The following is a 14,036-nucleotide window of genomic DNA, read 5'->3' on the forward strand; positions in this document are numbered from 1 at the left end:
GAGTCTGGTGCATACTTATATGCTTCTAACTTAGAGGCAAGAAATGGATAATCGCTTGAACTTGGTGCTCATTAGTCTACATATGACATGAAGTCTATGTCACGCCCAAACTTAGGGGAGCGGGATCGGCGCTCAACCAAGATATCCCAATCAAGCAAGCCTACTCGATGCCTATTATCCGACCTTGACCATGAATATTTCAAGAATAAATAACAAGAAGTAGTCAATCAAGAGGATAAAGTGTACAACACCGATTCTTCATTAATTAGGAAGTTCCACTGTTAGATGGCAAAATATTACAAGTTCATAATTTGAAAGTGGAAATATCTGACAACTACAACATCTTTAATTTGTTTTTCTCCATTCAAAACACGACCCACAGTATGTATGCGGAGCCTCTAAATAAACATGATTATAATATAAAAGTGCCGGTGACAAGGCCCCTACTATACCTCGAAATATAATGTACATGAATCAAAATGACATAAGGCCCCGATATGGAGTAGGGCTCACCGAATCAACTGAAAAGAGGGTACACCTATCAAGAACTTGTTCCATCTGCTTAGGTGCCCCCTGCATCTATTAAAAATGCAGAGTACCCAGCAAAAGGAATGTTAGTACATATGGAATAGTACTAGTATGTAAGCTAAGTACCCTCACATGGAATGGAATACCAACATAAAGAGATATAATCAAAGAAATAGGAAGAAAATCAAGAGTAATGAAAATTCTATGTAAAAACATGAAAAGCAAATGTAGCATAAGTAAGATTCTCAAATAGACATTAACAACTTGGTTGGGAGATCATTAGTTGCCGATACACTACCATGCACGTGGCATGAAGTTCGATCTCGGCCCGATCGGCTAGTGATAGGTTACAAGTACCTTGCTTTATGTTTTGATTATCTAACGAACTTACTGTCAAGAACCAGATAAGGAACCAGTTACATATCCTCAAGACCTTAAGATCGAAAGGTTCTAGCTTGGAATATGCTTCGACTCTTCAGAGTCAGAGGAACAACAGAGGGAACAGATAACTATCACTTCCCGAGGAAACTGTACAAGTCAACTGCCCCAGTTGTAAAGTTACTGCCTGCACACGCTAAAGTACAGAAATAGTGCAGCAGTCAACTTTATGGGGAGTGTCTTTTACCTACCTTGCTTACAACATCCTAGTAATGTCGCAAATGCATATTTAACATCAAGGAAGGTAAAACAAATCATGTGTTCACTTAGAGAAATCATCGAAGCTCTCACACGGTCATTGATCATCAAGCAATCAATTCTCAAGTGCATCAAGAATAAAGAACAACACTACTACAGACCAGTTCCCCACAGCAAGTCATTGTATGTCCTTAGTTGAGTTGTAACTTTGTAATAGTTCTTCAATTGTAATTCCTACTTAGCTTGTTTAGAAGTATTTTGTAGGAAACCCTTTGTAAACCTTAAGCCTTTGTGTTAGAGTCTTGGCTAGAGTTAGTCGAGTTGTAAAGTCTTTATAATAGAGTTATTACAAAGTAGCTTGTAATAGAGTATTATAAGTTAGTGAGGGATTAAGAGATTAATTCCTAGGTTGCAGAGATTATAATCTAAAAGTTGCTTAGTAGTGAAGTTGAAATTCTACAAGGGTAGGTCGTGGTTTTTAATCCCATTGAGCTGGGAATTTTTCACGTAAAAATCCTCTTGTCATCTACTTACTGCAGTGTGCGTGTGTTATAGTGGAACTGATTGGGAACCTGGTTCTCTATAGAGTTTGGTGGACCCTTATATTTTATCAATTGGTATCAGAGCAGGTTCTTTCTATCAGGTTAACACCTAGAAAGGATCCTCATGACTGCTCCTCCAAACTTCGAAGAAGGCCAGTCTACTTACAGACCACCTAGGTTCAATGAAAAGTATTACGGATGGTGGAAAACTATGATGCACGACTTCATCATGGCTGAAGATTCTGAGCTATGGGATGTCATATGTGACGAACCCTTTGTTCTCACCAAGAATCTTGGCGACCCAGCTGTAGCCATTCCCAAGACGAGGAAGGAATTCAATGACGCAGATCGAAAGGCCATAGAAAAGAACTTTCGTGCAAAGAAAATTCTTGTTTGTGGCATTGGTCCTGATAAATATAACAAGATATCGGCATGCCAATCAGCAAAAGAAATCTGGGAGGCTCTTCAGACAGCTCACGAAGGAACAACACAAGTTAAGCAATCCAAGATCGACATGCTCACAACTGAATACGAGCTCTTCAAGATGAAAGATGATGAATCCATCCAAGATATGCACACTCGATTCACCTCCATCATTAATGAGCTTCACTCTCTTGGTGAAACTATTCCAAGAAACAAGCTTGTCAGGAAAATCCTTAGTGTTCTGCCCAGTTCTTGGGAAATCAAAGTGAATGCAATTACAGAGGCGAAGGACTTGCAGATACTGACCATAGATGAACTTGTTGGCAATCTGAAAACATATGAAAAAGAAGAAGAAGAAGAAGAAGAAGAAGAAGAAGAAGAAGAAGAAGAAGAAGAAGAAGAAGAAGAAGAAGAAGAAGAAGAAGGACAATGAAATAAGAGAACCCAAAAGGGAGAAGAACCTAGTCCTCAAGACAGACATCGATGATTCAAGTAGTGAGGATGGTGATATGTCTTACTTGACAAGAAGATTCTAGAAGATGGTTCGCAGGAATGGAGGCATTCCAAAAAGGGGATGTTCTAGCAAGCCAAAAAATTATGACCTTTGTCATAAATGTGGCAAGCCAGGACACTTCATCAAGGAGTGCCCTCTCTTAAAGCAAGATCAGTACAAAAACAACTTTGACAAAGCAGCCAAGAGAAACCTAGTTCCTGATAAACGCTTCAAGAGAAAGAATGTCGCTGACAATGTTGTAAATCAAGCTCTTGCTGCATAGGGAGACTCCTCCAGCGAATCTGAAGAAGAAAATGATCATGGTGATAGTTCAATGATGGTAGTGGAAAGTGAAGCAACTGAGTATAACTCAATATTTGCCTTGATGGCTTAATCTGATGATGATGATGATGATGATGATGATGACGACGATGATGAGGTACATTTTTCGGATGTTCAGAGAAATCTGAAATATTATTCTCCTAAAAAATCATGTCTTTGGCAAATGTGTTAATTCATGCTTATCACAGTATTATAAATGATAAAAATCCTTTAACTGTAGAGTTAGGAAAAGCATAACAAACCATAGATGACTTAGTAATCGTTGTTGTTGATTTAAAGGAAACAATTGAGAACCTGAAGAAAGAGAAGGATGCCTTAGATGAAAAAATTGCACATATAGAACATGAAAGAGATGATCTAATGGTCGATGTGGTAGACCTAAAAGAGACCTTTGAGTGTGTAAGAAAGGAAAAAGAAATCTTAGCTGAGAGAGTTGCTAACATTGAGCATGAGAGAGATGACCTATTAGTGATGGTAGTGGACTTGAAGGAAACAATTAGAGAACCTAAAATAGAGAGTAGGCCTGAAAATTCTCAAAAGGTAAAGGCAATTGCAAGCAAGGCACACATTAATCTTGAAAGTGAGTTAAATTCAGTGAAGTCTAGTCTATGTGTTGAGCTTGAGAAAAACAACCAACTTCATGAAGAACTAGGAAGAGTGAAGAGTGAAGAGTGATCTTGAAAAATCACTCAAGTGGAACTGGTCCTCTGATGCTATCACTGCCATGTACACCAACAATGGGGGAAACAGGCAGGGGATTTGGTTCGAAAAGGAAAAGATTCCCTACAACCCTCATAGCGAGTACTTTACTGTACCTGATAATTGGCTTTGCACTTACTGTGGCAACACTGGGCACTTTTGTCACGCCCCATAACCGAGGAGCGCGACCAGTACTCAACCGAGTGAACTCAGTCGAGCAAGCCTACGTTACATCAACCTTTTAACATAACTCATGCATGATTTATCAAAACATAATTAGATCATGACTTTCTTATTGAATACATTTGGCTCAATGGCCCATAAATTTTTATTTTTTTTCTTTTTCACTCGTGATGGGTACATAGCTTCATAAATATCCGTGAACATAAATACATGACGAAACTCAAAACTTAAGTACATGACCCACAGTGTACATAGAGCTTTTATGACAATAGATACCTAAGTACATAATACCAACTAGACTCGAGTGCCAACTGGAATTGTAGCAGGCTCACCATAATCTGATGCACAGAAGATCCCTACCAAAGATCCATATCATCCTGTAGAAGTATACATGCATCCATTAAAAGATGCAACACCCCCGGCAAAAAGGACGTTAGTACTGTCGAATAGTACTAGTATGTATAACTAAACACCCTCTCAATATATCAAGCCTTATTATACTTGCTTCATTCTAAACTTATTTTAGGGTCAACTAAGCCATATGATCTATACGCGGAACACATAATATAAAGTAATTGAAACAACATGTACAAATAAGGCCAATGAAAATGGCTCATAATGTCTGCGTTGACAATGCGTCTTACTTGACCGTCCATATCCTTCTCTTATCTTACCCCTATGCATTTCATAGACCATCCCTAGTGTTCACATATTATATTATACACCTATGTGTTTTATAGACCGTTCATAGGATTCCATATACAATACACCTATATGTTTAATAGACCGTTCATAGGATTCACATATACCATACGATACACTTGTGCGTTTCATAGACCGTTCACAGTGTTTACTTACACAATATACCATTCTTGACAATTGGTGCAAGATTGGATGATTATAATGTTAGGTTCCCTCCTTCTCTTTCTAAAATGCACTTACCTCTCTCTAAAACCCTTAGAAAAATACCCCAAAATAAGCCCCAAAGGCTATTTATCAAAATGGGGTCGGGTTATAAAAATAAAAAATTTAACCCTCCGAAAGCAGGTCTACGGTCACATAATGGACCGCAGAATGAGTATGCGGGTTGCAAAATGAACCGCAAAACCGACGCCCAGAAATGGGATTCACTGGACAGGTCTGCGCCCATTTTGCGGTCGCATAACTACTTCTGCGATCGCATAATGGTTTTGCGATCGCAGAATTGGTCGCAGAATCGCATTTTTCTAGCCTTTGGTAATTTGGTCATAACATCTTGTAGGAATATCCAAATGACGAACGGTTTGAAGAGTTGGAAACTAGACTCAAAGGGATTTAATTTGATAGGTAATAAATCATATAACTCTTCATATAAAGAGAGGTATGCTAGTTTGAAGTTAGGTCTTGTGCGAACTCACTTGAAACTTTATTCTATCATGAAATTTTCAACTTGCCTTAGCCTTGGGGCTCTTCTTAGACCATAAACCAGTCTTAGTTCACTTCATACATATATTATCAAGATCAATTGATATCATTCTTATAATATCCCTTGTTTGCACATAAAATAATATAATTAGCGCACATAAACTTTCTTACTAGCTCAAGTACTTCGAAATTTTCTGGGGTGTTACATTCTCCCCCACTTAAGAACATTCGTCCTCGAATGTTTTACAAGTTCCTTCTAAGAATAGAGTTACCATCATTTTACCTCCAACCGTTATACATAGGCACTTATGACTACATGGGTCTTATACTTCCTATCCCAAATCTCAACTTACTTAAGGCCCTTAAAAATTTGGCTATCTTTACAAATTCTTAAAAGTTTCGGCACAGTTTTCCCTGTAACTAGGCCTATCCACCTGTCAGAGAATCCCAGAAATCAATCCTGAACAACATATAGATAATACTACTTTGCACCATATATATATATATATATATATATATATATATATATATATATATATATATACGAAATCAACAACTATGACTCTCGAGGCCAACTTTATGATCTTTCTTACCTTTGGTCGTATCATTGGCTTTTTCTTCATCCATTACGAGGACAATTGGATTCCTCATATATTATGACTGTCATGTGTGTCATTCCTTTAATCCTTATGCCTTTCGCATTTCGTAGCACGATGTTCTACATTCCTTGTTATTAACAAGGGAACTCTGAGACTAACTTGGAACAATAACGCACGATCGAGGATAGAAGAAGAGAAACATTTCCTAAATATCGTTGTAGCCTCCCTTTTATAAGTGTGGCCGGCAACACACCGATAAGAGGGAATCTACTAACACAGCTCCATGACACCTTAGGACTCCTTAACCATGCTCTGATACTAAGTTTGTCACGCCCCAAAATCAAGGAGCGCGACCGGCGCTCAACCGAGTGAACCCAGTCGAGCAAGCCTACGTTACATCAACCTCTCATCATCACTCATGCATGATTTATCAAAACATAATTAGAACATGACTTTCATATTGAATACATTTGGCTCAATGGCCCATAAATTTTTATTTTATTTTTTATTTTTCACTCGTGATGGGTACATAGCTTCATAAATATCCGTGAACATAAATACATGACGAAACTCAAAACTTAAGTACATGACCCACAATGTACATGGAGCTTCTATGACAATAGATACCTAGGTACATAATACCAACTAGACTCGAGTGCCCATTAGAATTGTAGCAGGCTCACCATAATCTGATGCACAGAAGATCCCTACCAAAGATCCATATCATCCTATAGAAGTATATATGCATCCATTAAAACATGCAGCGCTCCGGGAAAAAGGGACGTTAGTACTGTCGAATAGTACTAATATGTATAACTAAACACCCTCTCAATAGAACAATTAATATTACAAGGAGGAATAATCACAAAATCAATGAAAGTCTCGAACAATACCAAAACATCAAGTAGGTTGAAATATCAAGCCTTATTATACTTGCATCATTCTAAACTTCTTTAAGGGTCAACTAAGCCATATGATCTATACGCGGAACACATAATATAATGTAATTGAAATAACATGTACAAACAAGGCCAATGAAAATGGCTCATAATGTCTGCGTTGACAATGCGTCTTACTTGACCGTCCATATCCCTCTCTTATCTTACCCCTATGCATTTCATAGACCGTCCCTAGTGTTCACATATCATATTATACACCTATGCATTTCATAGACCGTTCATAGGATTCCATACACAATACACCTATATGTTTCATAGACCGTTCATAGGATTCACATATACCATACGATACACCTGTGCGTTTCATAGACCGTTCACAGTATTTACTTACACAATACACCTATGCGTTTCATAGACCGTTCATAGACCATTCACAGTGTTTACTTACACAATACACCTGTGTGTTTCATAGACCGTTCACAGTGTTTACTTACACAATACACCTGTGCATTTCATAAACCGTTCACAGTGTTTACTTACACAATACACCTGTGCGTTTCATAGACTGTTCACAGTGTTTACTTACACAATACACCTGTGTGTTTCATAGACCGTTCACATTGTTTACTTACACAATACACCTGTGCGTTTCATAGACCGTTCGCAGGATTTGATAACATAATATACCTATGTGTTTCATAGACCGTCCATAGGATTTCATAACACGATATACCTATGTGTTTCATAGACCGTCCATAGGGTTCATAACACATCATTATACATATAACCATGTATAAACTCAAAGCGACATGATTAATATTACATTAAGGTCGTAAGTTCCCGGATCATTGGAACACTTCATTTTCATGCCCATCATGGAGAAACATAGTACATTACATTAGCACATGCATGGTGAACCAATAAGTCAATTTCAATGGCACATAAGCCCAATTTCCTTTCTTAAGGTTCATCATCATTTAGCATAGGACATCTCCCTTCCATCTCGTTATTCACTCACTTGACATCTTGAGGTCATTAGCTAAGTTCATGATTCTTGAAGACTTAATATCGAAGTCATTTACATACATCATTTCAGAAGCATACAACTATAGTTGAAACCATTGGGACATAAAACACCTCATAATTCTCATTTAGGCGAACAACCACATTTCATATTCATACTATCACTTCATTAGTACTTTCAATTACATATAATATCATTATTTCACTGGTTCCCTTTTTGCCGTACATATTATTCTTCATTCATGGCACGGTGGCCGTATCTTATATTCCATACTTTCATTTCATTACTTTCAATACTCATCATCAAATTTCACACATCATTTCATTTCATTGGCTCTATTGGCCACAATCAAAACTTTCATTATTGGCACGGTGTCTACACTTTATATTCCCAACTCACTACTTTCACTTTCAAGCATCTTTATAAATTATCGACAACAAATAATCTCAAATCACAACTTTTAGTACACCTATGAATAGATAAGAGTCTTATGTACATTGAGGCTTCTTACACAATTTGGCATAATAGCCTTCACTTGAAACGCTACTTGGAGTCATAATATTTTTATACCCAACTCATGCTTTGAACACATTCCCGAAGGATAACATCATATGATAAGAGTATCCGAAATACATTTGAATATATACCTTTCAACACAAAGCTTATTTGGAATAATTGATTTATAAAGAATAACTCGGGACTTACAAGAGCATCATGGAATTCAATTCTATGAAAGAAGTTTAGCCAACATACCTCGCTTTGAGCTTTTCTTAAATTACTACAACGTTTCGAAAATTCTTGCAATCCCAATCTATTTTGAGACATAACAAAATTGAACCATAATTAGGAAGATATTCATGGACTCAGCTCATTTGAGCATTTTATCAAACACTAGGTGTGCAAATTTAACTACAAGGTTCTTCTACAAGATTTCCTTCACTCCACAACCCAATCTTTACTTATTTGAGCTCAACAATATTCCTACAAACCTTATTAGTACAAGCATGTATATATTATGATCTTATACCCAAGAATCATACTCCAAATCAACTATCTTTTACCCAAATTCAAAATTGGAAACTTGGGTATGGAACCTTACCTCTTAGATGAAGATCTTGTGATTAGCTTCCTTAATTCTTGAAGATTGGTGCAAGATTGGATGATTATAATGTTAGGTTCCCTCATTATCTCTCTAAAATGCTCTTACCTCTCTCTCTAAAACCCTCAGAAAAACACCCCAAAATAAGCCCCAAAGGCTATTTATCAAAATGGGGTCGGGTTATGAAAATAGAAAAATTAACCCTCCGAAAGTAGGTCTGCGGTCGCATAATGGACCGCAGAATGGGTATGCAGGTCGCAAAATGCACCGCAAAATCGATGCCCAGAAATGGGCTTCACTGGACAGGTCTGCGACCATTTTGTGGTCGCATAACTACTTCTGCGATCGCATAATGGTTCTGCGATCGCAGAATTGGTCACAGAATCGCATATTTCCAGCCTTTGGTAATTTAGTCATAACTTCTTGTAGGAATATCAAAATGATGAACGGTTTGATGAGTTGAAAACTAGACTCAAAGGGCTTTAATTGTATAGGTAATACACCATATAACTCTTCATATCAAGAGAGTTATGCTCATTTGAAGTTAGGTCTTGTGCGAACTCACTTGAAACTTTATTCTATCATGAAATTTTCAACTTGCCTTGTCTTTGGGGCTCTTCTTAGACCCTAAACCATTCTTAATGCACTTAATACATATATTATCAAGATCAATTGATATCATTCTTATAATTTCCCTTGTCTGCACATAAAATAATATAATTAGCGCATATCAACTTTCTTACTAGCGCTCAAGTACTTCGAAATTTTTCGGGGTGTTACAACTTTAAAGAAAACTGTAAGGCCAGATTTCAGTCACAGTATAAAAACAAAGTTTTCGCTGATAAATTAACTAATGGTAGAGAACTTGGTCCCTCATATAAAAAAATGCATGATGCCTGCTTGGACCAGAAGATCCCTCATTCACGCATTTCCTCATTACAAGGGATCCAAACTCGTTTGGGTTCCTAAGTCTAACTCCTGATTTTCTTGTGCAGGGAATAGTGAAAGGAAGCAGCCTACAATGGTACATGGATAGTGGCTGCTCAAAGCACATGACTGGAAGTACAAATGATTTCCTTTCACTTAAAGCCCTGCAAGGAGGAAGTGTATCCTTTGGTAATGGCAACAAAGGATACATTCTAGGAGTTGGAAGGATTGGGAAGTCTGTCTCACACTCAATCGAAAATGTGTACTACGTGAACGGGTTGAAGTATAGCTTGCTAAGTGTTTCCCAAGTCTGTAACAAGGGAAACAAGGTGGAATTTGTGTCAAAAATATGTACAGTCACAAACCTAGTGACTGGTGAGGTGGTGCTAGTAGCAAAAAGATACAAAAATATATATGTTGTTGATTTTGAGTCTCTGTAGAATGGTGATCTCAATTATCTAAGTGCTATTGATAATGATGTTGAATTATGGCATAGGAGGCTGGGTCATGCAAGCTTCATGTTGCTGAACAAATTGGTTAGGAAAGACCTGGTTCGTGGTCTGCCCAAGTCAAGTTTCAAGGATCACAAAGTGTGTGATGCATGTATAAAAGGCAAGCAAGTCAGATCCTCATTCAAGCCCAAAAAGGAAGTCAGTACTTCAAGGTCACTTGATCTTCTTCACATGGATCTATGTAGACCCATGAGGGTGGCAAGCAGGGGAGGAAAGAAATATATCTTTGTTATAGTTGACGATTACACCAGATTCACCTGGACTCTGTTTCTCAGAACCAAGGATAAAACCTTTGAAGTGTTTGTTGCCTTCGTCAAAAGGATTCAAGTGAAGATGGGTAATAATGTAGCTTGCTTCAGGTCTGATCATGGGACAGAGTTCGACAATGCCAAATTTGATGAGTTCTGTACTGAAAATGGTATCACTCATAGTTTTTTGGCTCCAAGAACACCTCAATAAAATGGTGTTGTGGAGAGGAAAAATAGAACTCTTGAAAACATGGCAAGGACACTGTTGATTGACAGTGGGATCGCAAAGAATTTCTAGGCAGAAGCAGTCAATACTGCTTGCTACTTGGTGAACAGGTGCATGATCAGGTCCCTTCTGAACAAAACTCCATATGAACTGCTGAATGGAAGGAAGCCCAAGCTGACACATCTAAGGACTTTTGGGTGTAAATGTTTTGTCCTCAACAATGGAAAGGAAGCTCTTGGAAAATTCGATGCCAAAAGTGATGAAGGAATCTTTTTGGGATACTCATTCCAAAGAAAAGCTTACAAAGTATACAACAAAAAGACTCAATGTGTTGAAGAGAGTATACATGTGATCTTTGATGAATCTCACCTCCCCTGTAAGAAGGACAGACGTGTTGACCAAGATGGAGAATCTTTATCTGTTCCAGGTGAAGTTAATGACATGGCAAATGGAAAGGCAGACATGATGAGTCATGTCAAGGAATCCAGTGAAGATGATGCAAATACATCTCCATCCATTGGAGAGGAACCTGGTCCCACGATCACAACATCTGAAGCTGAAAATTGAGTTGTTAATGCAGTCCAAGGTACTCCACTTGCTAAAGTAAGAAGCGGCCAAGAACCTCAATTAATTTTACCTGGGTCCCCTACAAATGAGATCCAGGTACCAAACTGGAAGCACAATAGTTCACATCCTCTTGACAACATAATCACCCCTATTGACTCAGGTGTTCAAACCAGATCAAAAGCCAGAAATTCACTTGCCTTTTCAGCCTTTCTTTCTCAAATAGAGCCCAAAACATCAAAGAAGCGTTGAAAGATGCAGACTGGATCACAGCCATGCAAGAGGAGCTGCATCAATTTGAAAGAAACAAGGCATGGCACTTGGTCCCTCGACCTGCAGATCGAACTATCATAGGAATCGGGTGGGTATTCAGGAACAAACTTGATGAGTTTGGAAATACAACAAGAAACAATGTAAGGCTTGTAGTTCAAGGCTACAACCAGAAAGAAGGGATTGATTATGATGAAACATTTGCTCCAGTTGCTCGAATGGAAGCCATTAGAATTCTTATTGCCTTTGCATCTCATATGGAGTTCACACTGTTCCAAATGGATGTCAAAAGTGCATTTCTAAATGGCTCTAAAAGAAGAATTCTATGTCAAGCAGCCTCCTGGTTTGAAAGTCATGAGCATCTTGAGCATGTGTTCAAACTGGACAAGGCATTGTACGGGCGAAAGAAGGCTTCCCGGGATTGGTATGAAAGGTTGTCAAAATTCCTTCTAGAAAATAGATTTACAAGAGGAAAAATTGACAACACTCTTTTTCTGAAGAAACGAGGGAGGAACCTGCTCATTATTCAGGTATATGTTGATGATATCATCTTTGAATCCACATTTGACTCTCTTTGTGAGGAATTTGCAAAACTCATGGGGAGTGAGTTCGAGAAGAGTATGATGGGAGAATTAAATTTCTTTCTAGGACTTCAAGTGAAGCAATATCAGAAGGGAACATTGATAAGTCAGTAGAAGTACATCAAGGAATTGTTGAAAAGGTTTGACATGGAAGAATCAAAAGTCATCGACACCCCTATTGCCACAGCTACCCGTCTAGACATGGATGAACCTGGTTCCCCTATAAATCAGACCTTATATAGAGGGATCATAAGGTCATTCTTGTATCTCACTACAAGTAGACCAGACATTGTGTTTAGCATGGGCCTTTGTGAAAGGTTTCAATCCAATCCAAAGGAATCTCATCTGAAGGCTGCAAGGAGAATATTGAGATATCTCAAAGGAACGCAGGACCTAGTTCTCTACTATCCCTCACGTGATAGCTTTGATCTTATTGAGTATGCTGATGCTGATTATACAGGATATCTGGTGGACAGGAAAAGCACGTCTGGAATGGCACATTTCCTGGGTTCTTGCCTAATCTCGTGAGGTACAAGGAAGCAAAACCCAGTGGCACTCTCAACTGCAGAAGCAGAATATGTAGCAGTTGCTTCTTCTTGTGCTCAATCGATGTGGATCAAGCAGCAGCTGGAAGACTTTGGAGTGTTCTCAGATTGTGTGCCTCTCTTATGCGACAATACAAGTGCACTCAATATGGCCAAAAATCCAATCCAACATTAGAGAACCAAGCACATTGACGTGCGTCACTACTTCCTCAGAGACGATGTTGAAAAGGGGCTCATTTGCATGAAATTCTACAGCACAAAAGATCCGATAGCAGACATATTTACCAAGGCCTTGAGTAGAGAACATTTTGAAAGAAATCGTCTGGCACTGGGATTAATAAAGCAGAACTGAGAACCTGGTCCCTCGATGATTGGCTATGAAAGACATGTTCAGGTAAAATTAGCTAAAAAGTGTTTTCTGGCAAAGTCTAACTCATCTCTATACCGTTACAGGTAGACAGGCATGATGATTACAGAGCAAATAGGTTGTTGATGCAGTATGAGCTGGTAAAAAGGGCAAAGCTTACAGATGCAAGATTAGTCAGGGAACCTGGTTCTCCTGACACAGGTTAGTAGTTTCGTTGTTCTCTCATGCACAATTTTGAATAGTTAAACAAGTGCCACATCATCAGTGCGTCGGTTTCTTTTCCTTGCATCTTGTGAACACAAAAGTTTCACCCGTTAATAATCGACCCGACTCCCAAAACTTCCGCCCTTTCTTAACCGGTCCCTCATCCATCATAAATACATATATCACTGTCACAACCCCTCCCATCAAATTTCAAAACCCTATTCTTCTGCCTCTCTTCAAACTGCCAAATCTCTTCTCTTCTTCTCACCATGGTCGAAAATCAAACAACCTCGAGTGTTCCAAGTGACATCTCTATTGAGTCCTCACCTGTTGAAACACCGATATTAAACTCCTCACCCTACACCACTGCTAACCAAAACCCTAGGACAGTGTCACCCCCACATTCTTTCTCCTTTCCTACCCACTCGAGTTCTGGTTCTCATAGGAGTCGCAAAATCTTGACTCCCAAATGATTTGTAGCCTAGAGCCATTCTCCTACTTCGCTGAAAAAAGGGGATGAACAGAGCATTGCTGACAAAGAAGAAGATTAGGAAATTTCAAGTTTGCCTATGAAAAAAGGGTCAAAGGTAGATCAAACTGATACTTCCGAAAAGTTTGACTCAACAAAGACTGCTCCTACTCTTATGCACATAGGTAACACTCCTTCCTCTACTATGTTCTCCATGGATGTACAAGAGAAATAGGCAATAGAGAACATACT

The 14,036-nt window shown here is 38.5% G+C and overlaps 2 protein-coding genes across 2 annotated transcripts; both read left to right on the top strand.

The window, feature by feature from the left end:
* The first annotated feature begins 1,830 nt into the window (after positions 1-1,830).
* On the top strand, positions 1,831-2,562 carry LOC138895679 (uncharacterized). Its single transcript, XM_070180396.1, has one exon. The coding sequence runs from the start codon at positions 1,831-1,833 to the stop codon at positions 2,560-2,562; it is 732 nt and encodes a 243-aa protein (XP_070036497.1).
* Positions 2,563-2,668: 106 nt separating this feature from the next.
* LOC138895680 (uncharacterized) lies at positions 2,669-3,639 on the top strand. The gene is made up of 2 exons (XM_070180397.1): positions 2,669-2,881; positions 3,244-3,639. Exons 1-2 carry the CDS (start codon positions 2,669-2,671, stop codon positions 3,637-3,639), a joined length of 609 nt encoding a protein of 202 aa, XP_070036498.1.
* The last annotated feature ends 10,397 nt before the right edge of the window (positions 3,640-14,036 follow it).

This window comes from Nicotiana tomentosiformis, chromosome 7 (assembly GCF_000390325.3).
Source record: "Nicotiana tomentosiformis chromosome 7, ASM39032v3, whole genome shotgun sequence".
Taxonomy (NCBI): domain Eukaryota; kingdom Viridiplantae; phylum Streptophyta; class Magnoliopsida; order Solanales; family Solanaceae; genus Nicotiana; species Nicotiana tomentosiformis.